Source organism: Rhinoraja longicauda, chromosome 15 (assembly GCF_053455715.1).
Source record: "Rhinoraja longicauda isolate Sanriku21f chromosome 15, sRhiLon1.1, whole genome shotgun sequence".
NCBI classification, from domain to species: Eukaryota; Metazoa; Chordata; class Chondrichthyes; order Rajiformes; family Arhynchobatidae; genus Rhinoraja; species Rhinoraja longicauda.
This window is the reverse complement of record NC_135967.1, coordinates 10,882,139-10,899,638: the sequence shown is the minus strand read 5'-3', so window position 1 is coordinate 10,899,638 and position 17,500 is coordinate 10,882,139. Positions and strand designations below refer to the sequence as shown.

Here is a 17,500-nt window from a genome sequence, read left to right as displayed (position 1 = left end):
TCGGACAATATTATTTTCTTCAACCACAAAGTGCTGGAGGAACTCAGCAAGTCAGGCAGCATCTGACGAAGGAATGGACAAATGATGTTTCAGGTCAAGACCCTTCTTCAGTCGGTCGAAAGATTTTCTCCAGCATTTTGTTTTGATTCCAGCATCTGCCGTTCCTTTTGTTGCTGTGATATTTTCTCTGCAGTTCTGTATTCCAGGCTGACTCCTGGTTTGTCTCCCGTAGTTTTAGTTTAGTTTAATTTATTATTGTCACGTGTACAAAGGTATAGTAAAAAGCTTTTGTTTGTGCGCTTTGCAGCCAGTGAAAAGACTATACATGACTACAGTCAAGCCTGTTCACAGTGCAGATACGGGATAAAGGGTATAACATTTAGTGCTAAAGTCCAATAAAGTCTAATTAAAGATAGTTCAAAGGTCTCCAATGAGGTAGATGGGAGGTCAAGACCGCCATCTAGCTGATGAGAGGACCAGTCAGTTGCCCGATAACCGCTGGGAAGAAACTGCCCCTGAATCTGAAGGTATGTTTTCAAACTTCTGTATCTCTTGCCTGATGGGAGATGGGAGAACAGGGAGTGACTGGGTGGAGACTGGGCCTTAATTAAGCTGGTGGCCCTGCCGAGGTAGTGTGAAGTGTAGATGGAGTCCATGGAAAGGAGGTTTGTTTGCGTGATTGTCTGGGCTACGTCCACAATTGGATGGAGCTGCACCCAAGCTATGTTGTGATGCATCCCGAAAAAATGCTTTCAACGACGCATCTGCAGAAGTTGGTGAGGATTGTTGGGGACATGGCAAAATCATAAGCCTTCTCAGGAAGGTGAGGCATTGGTGTGATTGCTTGGCCATGGCTATGGCGTGGCTGGTCCAAGATGAATTGCTGGTGATCCTGTATTTATTCCTAAGAACTTGAAGCTTTTGATCATCTCCACGTTGGCGCCATCAATGCATGCCTGGGTGTGCGTACCGCTTCACTTCCTGAAGTGAGTCACTATCTCCTTTGCCTGCTGTCATTGAAGGAGAGGTCCTTGCCTTGGCACCAGGTTACGAGGCTCTCAATCTCCTTCCTGTACTTCGTCCCGTCATTATGGACTGTCGGCTTTCCTGTTTGACTGTCCTACGAATCACTCATCTTGGACGATATGTTACAATCAATCCCTTTCTGCCTTCCCAGTTGCATGTGAGGTACCCATTGGAACATTTCTGAGGGTCAGGAGGCCTCCTGATACTCTGGCCAACGTAAATATCATCGGCGATGCTTCATTCAGTTTTTGAAAAGAAATCACAGGAGAATGAATGCTTTCAGAACACTGTGAACCAACAAACATGACTTAACAACCACAGTGCTGATACTGATTAACCAATACCAATCATATCCTGCCATGTTCTAAAGATATGATTGCCCTTGCACCTTCCCGTTTAGACATGAGGAACTGCAGATGCTGGAATCTTGCATGGAACACAAAGTGCTGGAGTAACTCAGGTGGTCAGGCAGCATCTCTGAAGCACATGGATAGGTGATGTTTCAGGTCAGGACCCTTCATCAAACTCAAGTGAGAGGAGCCAATAGAGAAATTGGTGAGGGTGAGGTCAAGTCCCCCTGTTAGTAGAGGGGGAAGTGACTGGGACAGTCCGAAGAAGAGCCTTCAGACTTTAGAATTTACAGCATGGAATAAGGCCCTTTGGCCCAACCAGTGATCACTCCGTACACTGGTTCTATCCAACTAATTAGATACAATTAACATTTTACAGAAGCCAATTAACTTACAAACTAGTGCGTTTTTGGAGTGTGGGAGGAAACCAGAGTACCTGGAGAAAACCCATGCGGAGAACGTACAAACTCCGTTCACGCAGCACCCATAGTCAGGATCAAACCCGGGTCTCTGACACTCTAAGGCAGCAACTCTACCGCTGCTCCACTGTGCAGCCCCCTCCCGCCCACCAAGAAAACCACCTTGGCTCTGAGTCCTGCTCTGTTCACTCACACGCTGCAGCTTTGGCTCTTGTCTAGCAAGGGGGGAGGGGGGGGAAAGGGGGGAGGGGGAGGGAGGGAGGGGGGAGGGGGGAAGGGAGGGAGGAAGGGGGGAGGGAGGGGGGAGGGAGGGGAGGGAAGGGGGGAAGGGGGAGGGAGGGGGGGAAGGGGGGAGGGGAAGGGGGGGGGGGAAGGGAGGGGGGAAGGAGGGAGGGGGGAAGGGGGGAGGGAGGGAAGGGGGAGAGAGGGAGAGGGGTTCTGAGCGCAGACCCGTTGATCCCCCCACATCTGTGCTGGAGTCTGTAACGGGGGGGACGAGGGTTCGAGTCGTGGGAAGTGTCACCCAACTTGTCTCTCTCTGTCTCTCTGTCTCTCTCTCTCTCTCTCTCTCTCTCTCTGTTCGTGTCAAAGTTTCTCGGTTCATTTCCTCCGGCTTGTGTGTGTGTGTGTGTTTTCCGGGTTCTGCCCCTCTGTGGATGTCAGTGTTTCCTGTGTTTGTCAGTGAGGCTGCGGGCAGAGGGGATAGAGAGTGTGTGTGGTGTGTGTGTGTGTGTGAGAGTGAGAGAGAGACACATTCAGCATGGAGTGACAGTGCCCAGGTGAAGCTCTGCCCTTGTTGCACGTCGCCCAGGTGGAGGGGAGGGGAGGGGAGTGGAGGGGGAACATTGCAACAACTTTCCGACAAAAAAAGATAAAGTGTGTGGAAGATGGCAAGAGAGCTCCCAGCCAAGAGCCTGGATAACATTGATCTCTCCTGCTTGCGGGTAAGTTGCATTTGGACGCCTGTGACTGACTGTGCGGAGTTTGGTGGACTGGGTGAATATGTGAGACTCAATGAATTAACGTACCCGGTCCGTTCTCAGGCTAATGTCAGTGCCATTCGCTCATTGCAAAGATCATAAGCTTTTTAAATCGACTTTTTTTTAAAACGTGAAGCTTTTAAAAATCTACTCTCGCATCAATTGGTCTGAGCTGTGTAAGTGCATTCTGTTGTCGCTCCTGTGGTCCCTCCAGTTACTGCTTGAGGAACTACTTACCCCAGCACACATCCACACTGGCATTTATTCAACAGCTTCGGCCCACAATGTCGTACTGTGCTGGCTATGAAGCCAAGACCATCTGCCTGCACATGCCCCATAATAACCCTCTATTCCCTGCACATGCCCCCATAATAACCCTCTATTCCCTGCACATCCAAAAGCCTCTTCAATGCCATTATCTTTTCTGCCTCCACCACCACCACCACCACCACCACCACCACAATACAAAGTGTTCCAGGCACCCACCACCCTCAAAATCAAAACTTGCCCCACGCATCTCCTTTAAATGCTGCCCTACCCGTGGTAAACTCACTGCCTTACAGTGCCAGAGACCTGGGTTTGATCCTGACTACAGGTGTTGACTGCACTGAGTTTGTACGTTCTCCCTGTGTGACAGCGTGGGTTTTCTCTGGGTGCTCCGGTTTCCTTCCACGTTCCAAAGACAATAGGTGCAGGAGGAGGCCATTCTGCCCTACGAGCCAGCACCGCTATTCAATGTGATCATGGCTGATCATTCTCAATCAGTACCCCGTTCCTGCCTTCTCCCCATACCCCCTGACTCCGCTATCATTAAGAGCTCTATCTAGCTCTCTCTTGAATGCATTCAGAGAATTGGCCTCCACTGCCTTCTGAGGCAGAGAATTCCACAGATTCACAACTCTCTGACTGAAAAAGTTTTGCCTCATCTCAATTCTAAATGGCCTACCCCTTATTCTTAAACTGTGGCCCCTTGTTCTGGACTCCCCCAACATTGGGAACATGTTTCCTGCCTCTAACGTGTCCAATCCCTTAATAATCTTATACGTTTCGATAAGATCTCCTCTCATCCTTCTAAATTCCAGTGTATACAAGCCTAGTCGCTCCAGTCTTTCAACATATGACAGTCCCGCCATTCCGGGAATAAACCTAGTAAACCTACGCTGCACGCCCTCGAACAGGTAAAATTGTAAATTTTCCCTAGTGTGCAGGGTTGTGCCAGTTTTCAGGGTAATCGCTGGTCGGGATGAACTAGGTGGCCCGAAGGGCTTGTTTCCTTGCAGCACCAGAGTTTGGTTGCTGTCTGTGTGGAGTTTGCATGCTCTCCCTGTGACCACGTGGATTTTCTCCCATGTGCCAAAGATGTGGGTTTGTAGGTCCATTAGCATCTTTAAATTGCCCCTAGTGGATGAGAAAGTGGGGATAATAGAGGACCAATGTGACCAGGTGTTTAAAGGTTGCAGACGGGCCTGTTTCAGTGCTGTATCTGAACCAATCTCGGTGTGATTCCAACCCATGAACCTGTGTCAGACTCCAGGACCCTGACTCCAGTGTACTAACATCAACATGCCACTACTCTTTCCAATGTACTCATGTATGGAGCAGCAGGTAGAGTCAACCAGCACAGAAACAGGCCATTACGTCCAACTCGTCCATGCCGGTCAAGGTATCCCATCGAACCTTGTCCAATTTCCCCATGTTTGGCTTGTATCCCTCTAAAGCTTTCCTATGCATGTTCCCGACCAAGTATCTTTGAAATGCTGTTATAGTAACTACCTCCTCTGTTAGACAATAGACAATAGACAATAGACAATAGGTGCAGGAGTAGGCCATTCAGCCCTTCGAGCCAGCACCGCCATTCAATGCGATCATGGCTGATCACTCTCAATCAGTACCCCGTTCCTGCCTTCTCCCCATATCCCCTCACTCCGCTATCCTTAAGAGCTCTATCCAGCTCTCTCTTGAAAGCATCCAACGAACTGGCCTCCACTGCCTTCTGAGGCAGAGAATTCCACAACTTCACCACCCTCTGACTGAAAAAGTTCTTCCTCATCTCCGTTCTAAATGGCCTACCCCTTATTCTTAAACTGTGGCCCCTTGTTCTGGACTCCCCCAACATTGGGAACATGTTATCTGCCTCTAATGTGTCCAATCCCCTAATTATCTTATATGTTTCAATAAGATTCCCCCTCATCCTTCTAAATTCCAGTGTATACAAGCCCAATCGCTCCAGCCTTTCAACATACGACAGTCCCGCCATTCCGGGAATTAACCTAGTGAACCTACGCTGCACGCCCTCCATAGCAAGAATATCCTTCCTCAAATTTGGAGACCAAAACTGCACACAGTACTCCAGGTGCGGTCTCACCAGGGCCCGGTACAACTGTAGAAGGACCTCTTTGCTCCTATACTCCACTCCTCTTGTTACGAAGGCCAACATTCCATTGGCTTTCTTCACTGCCTGCTGTACCTGCATGCTTCCTTTCATTGACTGATGCACTAGGACACCCAGATCTCGTTGAACTCCCCCTCCTCCTAACTTGACACCATTCAGATAATAATCTGCCTTTCTATTCTTACTTCCAAAGTGAACAACCTCACACTTATCTACATTAAACTGCATCTGCCATGTATCCGCCCACTCACACAACCTGTCCAAGTCACCCTGCAGCCTTATTGCATCTTCCTCACAATTCACACTACCCCCCAACTTAGCATCATCTGCAAATTTGCTAATGGTACTTTTAATCCCTTCGTCTAAGTCATTAATGTATATCGTAAATAGCTGGGGTCCCAGCACCGAACCTTGCGGTACCCCACTGGTCACTGCCTGCCATTCCGAAAGGGACCCATTTATCCCCACTCTTTGCTTTCTGTCTGTCAACCAATTTTCTATCCATGTCAGTACCCTACCCCCAATACCATGTGCCCTAATTTTGCCCACTAATCTCCTATGTGACCTAAATCAGTCACCTCCCCTCAAAATCCATGTCTCTAGTTCTTGATTCCCCTAGGCTGGGTAAAATACTCTTCCTATCTATGCCCTTTCTGATTTTATGAGCGTGCGACTACTAAGGCCCCCCTCGGTCATGGCTGACCATGGGTGATGCATCCTGGTTGTTGGCTGTTTGCTCCAAACCTCGGCAAGAGCAGCGTTGATGTGTGGGTCGGATGCAAGCCTGGGCGATGTCATATGAAGGACAGGCTGTTGCCCATGCAGCACGTCCCCCATCTCCACGTCACTGATCGATCCAAAGGAACAGCAGAGCCATTACAGTTTGGCACCAGCGCCATCACAGGAGCTGCCAGAACGAGGTTGTAGACAACGACGAACTGCCTTAGGGACTCCGACTGTGGAATTTTCTTGAGGTTTACTCCTGGAGCCTTTGCCATGACTGGATATGGCCACAAGGCAGTGGAGGTTTTAGATCAGAGTTTTCCCTCTCCTGGATGGCCTGCCTTCCCAGGCTGACGAGCCTTGTCTGCCCGAAGCCCGTAGCATTTTTATAATTGTGAGCGTTCTAGCATTTTTATAATTAATTGGCTTTAGAATTATTCATCTCTGTTAGTGGTTGGTAAAACAAATTCTCTTCTTTTATTTGTTAAATCCCATTTTCTTTCCTCAGGATCCTGCAGGAATATTTGAGTTGGTGGAAGTGGTTGGCAATGGGACCTATGGCCAAGTCTACAAGGTGAGGGTTTGCTGTACTGTTCGCAAGATGGCTGAAGTTGTTTGAGTTTAGTTAATGTCATGTGCACAGTCTGGCAAATGTGTAGACATTCATAAATCATAAGTATAAGAAAATAACTGCAGATGCTGGTACAAATCGATTTATTCACAAAATGCTGGAGTAACTCAGCAGGTCAGGCAGCATCTTGGGAGAGAAGGAATGGGTGACGTTTCGGGTCGAGACCCTTCTTCAGACTGATGTCGGGGGTGGGACAAAGGAAGGACATAGGTGGAGACAGGAAGATAGAGGGAGATCTGGGAAGGAGGAGGGGAAGGGAGGGACAGAGGAGCTATCTGAAGTTGGAGAAGTCGACGTTCATACCACCGGGCCGCAAACTGCCCAGGCGAAATATGAGGTGCTGCTCCTCCAATTTCATAAATCATAAGTTCCCTTGTCTATTTCTAGACTTTCTTTTGTCAGCGGTGCTGTGAGGAGGGATTTACAGAGTGAGACAATATACATCACTTTGATCCTTGCCACACCACTGATCTGATCTGTGATCTGAGATTGAGCATTTTCCTGGAAGTTTTGTCACACTAAATGTCTTCCCCCCCCCCCCCCCTCCCCACCCCATCCTGTTCGCTCTCACTACAGACTATACCATAATACATAGAAGCAGAATTAAATCATTCAGTCCATCGAGTCTGCCCCACCATTCAATAATGGCTGATCTAGTTTTCCCTCTTAACCTCACCCTCCTGCCTTCTCCCTGTAACCTTTGATGCTCTAACTAATCAAGAACCTGGCGATCTCCACCTTAAAGGCAAAGGCATTACATCCTTGCTTTTATATTCTAGTCCCCTCAAAATGAATGCTAACATTGCAGTCAGAGACATATTATGCTTTCTTTACTGCCAGTACTGCTGTAACAAATAAATGGAGCAGTTTAATGAGCACTTCAAATATTATTTGAATGACTTGCTTGTGGTAATATCCCTCGGGCAAGAGGGTGGTGGAGGCAGATACACTCATAACACTTTAAGAAGTAACTGGATGAACATGGAACCATACCTCACAGGAATGCACAATATCCACGCTGAACATGATGCCAAGATAAACTAATCTCATCTGCCAGCACATGATCTATATCCCTCCATTCCCAGCATTCATACAGCACACGAATCACCAAGGCACAGAAGGCTGTGGATGAAGTGCTTGTAAACTGGATTAGTACAGAAGGGTAGTGATGATTGGTACAGACATAGTGGGCTGAAGGGCCTCTTTCTGTGCTCTACAACTTGGTGACTCTCCCAGGCAAATTTTAGTTCCTAGTGACTTCAGGACATAACAGAAGTCTGCAACCAAATCCAATTGGGCTCTCGACTCGAAACATCGCCTGTTCCTTTTCTCCAGAGATGCTGTCTGACCCGCTGAGTTACTCCAGCTTTTTTGTGTCTGTCTCCAATTAGAATGAGGTGACTTAACGGGTTGGGCAGAGTTATTGGTTACATCGGGAATTATCCTGCATTGTAAAACCTCTTCAATTGCGATTACATACCAAATCATCGATTATCTTCTTAGGAGGAATTCCAGGCGGATGAGGAAATTGCATTAACCTTGGGGGCAATTACCACAGGAAGTTTGCAGTCCAATTTCCTGGTGGGAGGGACTTAATTAAGAAGTGAATGTGAACATGTCAAAACATGTCTGACGTCTTTGTAATTCTTCACGGTGGTTTGGGGAGGACAGTGGAACTGCCAATGTTATCTGGCTGGGTTGTTGGCCTTGTAACCTTGGAGTCATTTCTACAGAGGAGCCCGGAACACATGTTCCTGCACGGTGGAGCAGCACTAGAGCTGCTGCCTTACAGCGCCAGAGACCCGGGTTCCATCCCAGCTACAGGTGCTGACTGTACTCAGTTTGTACATTCTCCCTGTGAATGCGTTGATTTCGTCCCACACTCCAAAGACTTGCAGGATTGTAGGTTAACAGTCTTCAGTAGAGATTGTAAATTGCCCTTCGTGTGTAGGATAGCAGGAGTGTGTGGGGATCGCTGGTCGGCGTGGGCTGAAGGTTCTGTTTCTGCATTGTAAACTAAACTAATAGGTACCATGCAACAAGCATTGGTGTGGACCTGCAAGTTGATGGACACATCTTGCCTCAAACTGTTGCTTTTTGCTCGCATTGAGCATTTAAGACCACGCAGAGCAACAGATAGACCACAATGTGAATCTGGACAAAGTACGTCTAATACCTCTGCCATTTTTGATATTTGCCAGTATAAACTCTCTAATCTCTTTGTAAAAAAAAAAAAATCGTTGTCATTGCCATTCTGTCACGTTGCTGTTTGTGAAACATTGTGTGCGTAAATTGGGAGCTATGTTTCCTGTTTCAAAACAGCTCAGAAGTCGTTCACTGACTGTGAAGTATAGTAGGATGTTCCAAGTGACTTGTATTCGGGCGGCTCGTATTTAGAGCAGTTGCCTCACAGCGCCAGAAACCCCGGCATTGATCCTGACCTCTGGTGCTGTCTGTGAGGAGTTTGCACATTCTCCCTGTGACCATGTAGGTTTCCTTCGCGTGCCCCGGTTGCCTCCCACACCCCAAAGGCGAGCGGTTTGTAGAATAATTGGCCATCTGTAAATTGCCCCCAGTGTGTAGGGAGTGGATGCAAAGTATGATAACATAGAGTGAGTGTAAATGGGTGATCAATGGCGTGTGGGCTAAGGGGCCTGTTTCCATGCTGTCTCTTGCAATCAATAAATGCAGGTACTTCATTTTGTTAAGATGTTATGTTACATTGCTCTTCAAGAAACCCCAGGAATATTTCAACAATACGAACTAGTTTATATTTCTGAAACCAATTGTTTATTTTCCATTTTTTCTCGCCCAGCTAACTCTGCCCCATCCTGGGTAGTTGTCCTTCTATCAGTTTTATCACTGCTCATAGGAAGGTGGTTACATTTGTTCAACCATCCCCCCTGTGAGGGAAAGGATATAGGAGGAATGAAGTAGGGTCCCAGCCTGAAACGTCACCTAATGTCTCAATGGTTATTTATTGTCACATGTACCGAGGTACAATGAAATTATATATATATTTTTTGCGTATGTTCAGTAAACTATCATGTATAGAAGCACAATCCCAGATTAAGTGTGTAGTAATAATCCACTGAGACCGTGTAAAAGAGTCGGCAGGTTTTGGCACAATTACCAAAGTCCAAGTTGCTTTAGGTGCAGTTGTCCATAAAGGCCTGTTGTCTTGGCATTGCCTGACCATGCCTATCTGGGTTCTCCAGAGATGCTGCTTCACCAGTGCCGCTGAGTTACTCCAGCAGTTTGTGTCTTTTTAAAGGAGAATAAAACAGGATCAGCTTAAATGGGTGGTTGATAGTTGACATGGACTCAATGTGCCGAAGGTCCCGTTTCTGTGCTCCAACTCTGGAATTTCAGGCTTCATTAGTGAACTTAAATATGTACAGACCATGTTTTATATTTCTGCTAAACCATTGCATTGTGTTCAATATATGCAACAGCCTTGTTTTCCCTTTGCTCCTAATTATATACCAGATGCTATGGTTGGAGTACAATTCAATTGCATTCTGTGCGATTGTTAATGAAAATTTCTGTTTCCTTTCCTATTTCGGCTAATTGTTGTTCCCCAACATCCTTGTTCCCTTTCCTGAGTTTGCTCTGGGTAAAGTTAGGTGTGAATAGTCTGTTCAACTATTGCTTCCATCAAAGAGAGGCCTAGGGCTGATCACAGACTCTCTTCAGAACTTCTGATGCATACCTTCTATGTTCCTTCTGAAATATTCATGATCCCATGCTATAGAGTGCCCGAGCACTAGAACAAAACACTTCAAGCAAAGCTTTATTGGTTTTCGCAACATGGGAACAAAAAAAATGTATTTTTTGAAGTAGAGATGTTTTGAAACTGCGGAATAAAATGTTGCAGAGAATAGAAAATGACCTGAGAGGATAAGTTCATCAGTTGTCGGAGCAGAATTAGGCCAATCGGCCCATCAAGTCTATTCTGCCATTCAATCATAGCTGATCAATATTTCCTTAACTCCATTCCCCTGCCTTCTCCCCATAACCCCTGATACCCGTACAAATCAAGAACCTATCAATCTCCACCTTAAAATTTTCCATTGATGTGACCTCCACAGCCTTCTGCGGGAATGAGTTGCACAGATTCACCACCCTCGGACTAAATAAATTCCTCCTCGTCTCCTTTCTAAAGGTACGTCCTTTTATTCTGAGGCTGTGGCCTCTGGTCGTAGATTCTCCCACTAGTGGAAACATCCTCTCTACATCCACTCAATCCAGGCCTTTCACTATTCAGTAAGTTTCAATGAGGTCCCCCTCATCCTTCTAAATTCCAGCGAGTACAGGCCCAGTGCTGTCAAATGGTCACCATATGTTAACCCTATCATCCCTGGGATCATTCCTGTAAACCTCCTCTGGACCCTCTCCAATGTCAGCACGCCCTTCCTCAGATATGGGACCCAAAACATCTCGCAAGATGAGATGGGTGGTTAGTAACCCGACACGGTGTGCATGACAAAGCTTGTAAGCCAAACTCGGCCTAATTATTACAGAAAAAGCCTTACCAAGCCTATAACACGAAGTGCAAGAGGAATTCAACAGATCAGTCATCTATGGATGGAATGAATGGATGGATGATGTTTCTGGTCAGGACCTTTTAGCTTGATAGTTGGAGGGGAGAGAAAGCTGGGAAAGAATGTTGGGGGTGGGGGCAGGATAAAACCATGGAAGTGATGGGTGGAAACGGGTGAAGGGGGGGTGGGGAACGGGGGCGGGGGGAGGTTGATTTCAATCAATGGTACTTTATTGTCGCATGTACCGAGGCACAGATAAATTCATTTTTGCATATAGATCGGTACATGTATTACAATACGTAAGCACATCTTGGATACAATACAAGTGTGTAGAAATAGTACACTAAAACAGTGAGCGAGAGTCACCAGACTCTTGGCAGGAGTAAGTGATGAAGGCTAGACACAAACCCTGTTACCTGTATGTGCCAGGCTTTGTCCAGCCCCCATCTCTCTTCCAGTTTTCGACCCCCTACTACAATCGGCCTGAAGAAGGGTCTGTCCATTTGCTCCTGACCCTCTAAGAGAAAATATTTCACGTCATTGCCATCTTAAATATGTGACCATTTCTTTCTAAACCACTTCTAGATTCTCCCACAACACCAAATATCCTCACCACAGCCATCCTGTCAGACTTTACTGGACTATATCTTGCACTAACATCATGTTAGTTATTCATGTTATTCCCTTTAGCGTGTATCTGTACACTGTGGATGGCTCCATTGTAATCTTGTGTTGTCTTTCCACTGACCGCTTAGCACGCAACAAAAGCTTTTCACGGTACCTCTGTACACGTGTCAATAAATTAAACTAAACACTGTTGAACCTTGTGTAGGCAGGAACTGCAGATGCTGGTTTGCACCGAAGATAGATACAAAATGCTGGAGTAACTCAGCAGGAGAGGCAGCATCTCTGGATAGAAGGAATGGGTGACGTTTGCCATCTCTCAGTCTGAAGAAGGGTCTCGACCCAAAACGTCACCCATTCTGTCTATCCAGAGATGCTGCCTGTCCCGCTGAGTTACACACCATTTTGTGTCTATCCCATTGAATCTCTTGGGCTTCAATCAAATTGCCCCTCACTCTTAAATGCCAGTGGATACTGGCTTAAATGCCAGTGGATACTGTGTCCAACCTATCAGCGAAAACAATCCCTCCATTCCAAGAATTCATCTTGTAAACCTCTGAACTGTTTTCAAAGCATTTACATCCTTCCTTAAAGAGTGGGAGCAATACTGCACACAATACACCAGATGTGTTCTTACTACACCAGATGTGCTCTGTACAAGTGAAGCATAACTGCTTATTTTGCATTCAATTCTCCTTACAATAGTCAATAACGTTCTTTGACTTTAATATACATTTAGATTTGGCTAACCAAATTGGTAACAACGGGATTTCCAGGAGTGTATACGGGATGGTTTTCTAAGCCAATATGTAGAGGAACCAACTAAAAAGCAGGCTATCCTAGACTGGGTATTGGGTAATATGTTGTTGTTGCTGTTCGTCCTTCGGGTTCAAAGATGACCATGACTTCACTTTCAGTTGGAGGATTGGTGACTGTGGGTCCGGAAGTGACTGGTGAGGCCAATCCGGGCCCGGAAGGCACGCCCACACGTAGGACACAAGTGGATGGGTGCTGCAGTGGAAGTCGAGGTAGCCCGGGCCTTGCGCGCGGTGCGGTTCCTCTGGGCCTCTGCAGTGCGTCTGTTCTCTGCTGCACGGGCTCCTGTGGTGAGCTTGCTACGCCAGGTTGGACGGTCCAGAGCAAGAGACTCCCAAGTGCTGAGGTTGATGTCTAAGTCTTTGAGGGACACTTTGAGACAGTCCTTAAACCGTTTCTTCTGTCCTCCTACTGAGCGCTTGCCCTGACACTGTTCTCCATACAGAAGCTGTTTTGGCAGTCGACTCTCGGGCATTCTGACGACAGGGCCTGCCCATCTGGCTTGGGCTTTCAGTAGGAGGGTGTGGACGCTGGGGATTCTGGCGTAATAAGGAAGGATTAGTTAGCAATCTGGTTGTGCAAAGCCCCTTGAGCAACAGCAACCATAGTATGGTGGAATTCTGCATTAAGCTGGAGAGCGACACGGTTAATTCAGAGACCAGGGTCATGAACTTTAAGAAAGGGGACTTTGATGGTATGAGACGGGAATTGGCAAATGATTCTTCGAGGGTTGACGGTGGATAAGTAATGGCAAAGATTTAAAGGTAGCATGGATGAATTACAACAATTGTTCATCCCTGTCTGGCGTAAAAGTAAAACGGGGAAGGTGGCTCAACCGTGGCTAACGAGGGAAATTAGGGAAAGTGTTAAATCCAAGGAAGAGGCATATAAATTAGCCATAAGAAGTAGCAAACTGGAGGACTGGAAGAAATTTAGAATTCAACGGAGGAAGACAAAGGGGTTGATTAAGAGGGAGGAAATAGAGCATGAAAGAAAGCTTTTGGGGAATATAAAAACTGTCTAAAAGCTTCTTTATATATGTGAAGAGGAAAAGATAAGTGAAGATTAGTGAAGACAAATATAGGTCCCTTACAGCCAGAAACGGGTGAATTTATAATAGAGAAACAAGGAAATTGTGTAAGAAGGAACTGCAGATGCTTGTTTAAATCGAAGATAGACACAAAAAGCTGGAGAAACTCAGCGGGACGGGCAGCATCTCTGGAGAGAAGGAATCGGTGACGTTTTGGGTCGAGACCCTTCTTCAGACTGGTTGGGGATAAGGGAAACCAGAGATATAGATGGTAATGTGGAGAGATAAGGAACAATGAATGAAAGAGATGCAAAAAAGTAACGATGATAAACTGGCCATTGTAAGCTGTTTCTAGGGTGAAAATGAGAAGCAAATGGGCCTTGAGTAGGGGAGGGAGAGAGAGGGAATGCCAGGGCTACCTGAAGTGAGAGAAACCAATATTCATACCACTGGGCTGCAAGTTGCCTAAGCGAAATATGAGATGCTGTTCCTCCAATTCGCGTTTAGCCTCACTCTGACAATGGAGGAGACCAAGGACAGAAAGGTCTGTGTAGGAATGGGAAGGAGAATTAAAGTGTTCAGCAACCGGGAGATCAGGTAGGTTCATGCTGGCTGAGCAAACTGTTCCGCAAAACATTCGCCCAGTCTGCGTTTGGTCTCGCCGATGTATAAAAGTCCACATCTTGAACAATGGATACAGTAGATGAGGTTGGAGGAGGTGCAAATGAACCTCTGCCTAACCTGAAAGGACTGTCGGGGTCCTTGGACAGAGTTGTGGGAGGAGGTATAGTGACAGGTGTTGCATCTTTTGCGGTTGCTGGGGAAGGTACCTGGGGAGGGGGTGGTTTGGGTAGGAAGGGATGAGTTAACCAGGGAGTTGCGGAGGGAACGGTCTCTGCGGAAGGCGGAAAGGGGTGGAGATGGGAAAATGTGGCTAGTGGTGGGATCCCGTTGGAGATGGTGGAAATTTGAGGATTGTGTTGTATGCGACAGCTGATGGGGTGGAAAGTAAGGACGAGGGGGACTCTGTCTCTGTTGCGACTAGGGGGAGGGGGAGCAAGGGCAGGGCTGTGGGGTTCCGAGGGGACACGAGTGAGGGCCTCCTCTATGATGGGAGAGGGGAACCCCCGTTCCCTAAAGAATGAGGACATCTCAGATGTTCTAGTATGGAACACCTCATCTTGGGTGCTGATTCAGCGTAGACGCTTTGGTTCTGTCTTCACTAAGGAAGACCCAAACAATCTCCCAGAAATACTAGGGGATTGTGGATCTTGCGTGAGGGAGGAACTGAAGGAAATTCACTTTAGCCAGGAAATGGTGTTGGGTAAACTGTTGGGACTGAAGGCACATAAATCCCCATGGCCTGATGGTCTGCATCCCAGAGTACTCAAGCAGGTGGCCCTAGAAGTCGTGGATGCATTTCATGATCATTTTCCAATGTTCGAAAGACTGTGGATTAGTTCCTGTGGACTGAAGGGTACCTAATGTAACCCTGCTTTTTAAGAAATGAGGGAGAGAGGAAACAGAATTATAGATCAGTTAGCCTTACATCAGTAGTGAGGAAGATGCTTGAGTCGATTATTAAAGGTATAACAGCAGCACATTTGGAGAGCAATGACAGTATTGGTCAAAGTCAGCATGGATGTATGATAGTCCCAAATCATGCTTGACAAATCTGGACTTTTTTGAGGATGTAACAAGTAGAATGGATAAGGGAGAGCCAATTTTCCATCCATTCAACTATCTCTCCTTGTTGAAATCCTTGAAGTATACAACATCCACACCTTTGCCCTCATCAACCTTTGGTTACATCCTCAAAAACCTCAATCAGATTTGTGAGACACTATCTCCCATGTTCAAAACCATGCTGATTGTCCCCAATCAGCCCTTGTCCACCTCGTCAGTGAGAAATCATCTTGGGTTGTTGTCGGGGAGAATAGTTTTGCATCGTGCTCCACTCTTTCCTGCCTGCTCCAATTGCCGCTTGCTTTCAGGGTCAATGTTATTGAGCAGCTGGAGGTCATTCAGCCCATTAACCCTTTGTTAGCTTTGAGTGGAGAAATCCCCTCTGATGCACTGTCTTGCCCTTTCCTCTCAGTCCGACAAATTATTTTCCCGAGAGGGCCTATTTAATCCACACTTGGAAGCCCCAAATGACTACTATCATCTGCACAAGATCATCACTGCTCTGTAACAACAAAAAATATGGAGGTACAGTGAACAGCACCAAAGTCCCAAGACCTCGGATGCTGTCCGTGTGGAGTTTGCATGTTTTCCCTGTGACTGCGTGGGTTTAAATCCATGCGTTCCATTTTCCTCCCACACCCCAAAGTCTTATGGGTTTGTAGGTTTGTTAGCCTCTGTAAATTGCCCCTAGTGTAGCGAGAGGATGCTAAAGTGGGATAACATAGAATTAGTGTGAATGGATAATCAATGGTTGGCATGATCTCAGTGGGCCGAACAACTGTTTTCATACCATATCTTTCAATAAATCAATTCAACAACATCTTGCTTGCATCCTTGGCCCAAAAGCCATGCCTCCTGATCTTTAAACAATTTGGGAATGTAAACAGCTTATCTCTGGTTGCAGAAATGCTGCCTTTTTTAAAAACGTTTCCAGTGCTTTTAACACCATCCGGCCTGCACTGCTTGGGAGCAAACTGCCGAAGATGTGGGTTGGTGCTCCATTGGTATCCTGGATCACCAACTACCTGACTGGGCGACAACAGTATGTCAGGCTACAGAACTGTGCCTCGGGCATGGTAGTGAGCAACACAGGGGCCCCACAGGGGACGGCCCTCTCTCCCTTCCTGTTCACCATCTACACCACGGACCTCAGATATAACTCGAACTCCTGCCACCTACAGAAGTTTGCAGATGACTCTGCAATTGTGGGCTGCATCAGTGAGGGGAGGGAAGCTGAATACAGAGGTGTAGTCAACAACTTTGTGTGTTGTGGGCTGAATCACCTGCAGCTCAACACCAACTAGACGAAGGAGTTAGTGGTGGACTTTAGGAGGAGAGGAACACCCTTGTCCCCTGTCTCCATCAATGGTGTGGATGTGCAGTTTATCAAGGAGTACAAATACCTTAGAGTGTAACTGGACAGTAAACTGGACTGGTCCAGGAACGTTGAGGCCCTGTCCAAGAAGGGGCAGAGTCATCTGTACTTTTTGAGAAGGCTCCACTCCTTCAATGTCTGCAGTAAGATGCTGCCGATGTTCTACCAATCGGTGGAGCCAGTGCCATTTTATTTGCCGTGTGCTGAGGCAGCAGGGCGATGGCCACTGGGTACGCCAATAGAATGAACAAACTCACCAGGAAGGCCGGCTCTGTCCTGGGGGCAGACTTGGATTCATGGGAGGTGGTCTTGGAGGGGAGGATGCTCCTCAAACTGCAGAGCATCCTGGACAATACAGCTCACCGCCTCCATGTCAAGTTGAGGAGTACCTCCAGCAACAGACTGGTTCAACCAAGATGCAGGACAGAGCGCCACAGGTGATCCTCCTTCTCTGTGGCTATCAAACTGTACAACTCCTCTCCTTCTGTCGTGGGGTAGACCCCCCCCCCCCCCATCCCCCCCAAAAAAATCTTTGCATATCCCCATTTCCACTTATCACTTTAATTTCATGCTTCATGTATTTTGTGTTTTTATGATTGTTGGCAGATCAATTTCCCTCCTGAGACAAATAAAGTTCTATCGTATCGTGATCTGCTGAGTTACTCCAGCATTTTGTGTCTATCTTGCCTCTAGCGGCACTGTCTTGGACACCACTGTTATCCTCCTTGGCTCCAAGGAGAACAGCCCCACTTCCACTGCCCAGTCTTACACTATCATGATTATAATGTTAGTAACCAGAAGGTGGTTGATGGAGAAGGAATTATTCGCAACCTGAATTAGCACCTACATGAATAGAGATGCATGTGGATGATATTCCTAGCCTGTGCTCTGGAAAGTTTGGCTG

At 46.9% G+C, this 17,500-nt stretch overlaps 1 protein-coding gene across 1 annotated transcript in view; it reads left to right on the top strand.

The window, feature by feature from the left end:
* Positions 1-2,628: 2,628 nt before the first annotated feature.
* Positions 2,629-17,500, top strand: part of LOC144600523 (mitogen-activated protein kinase kinase kinase kinase 4) — a 267,504-nt gene continuing 252,632 nt past the window's right edge. The window contains exons 1-2 of the mRNA XM_078412188.1: positions 2,629-2,739; positions 6,399-6,464. Coding sequence (XP_078268314.1) covers positions 2,683-2,739; positions 6,399-6,464 — 123 coding nt within the window. The 5' untranslated portion in view covers positions 2,629-2,682. The remainder of the gene's footprint in view (positions 2,740-6,398; positions 6,465-17,500) is intronic.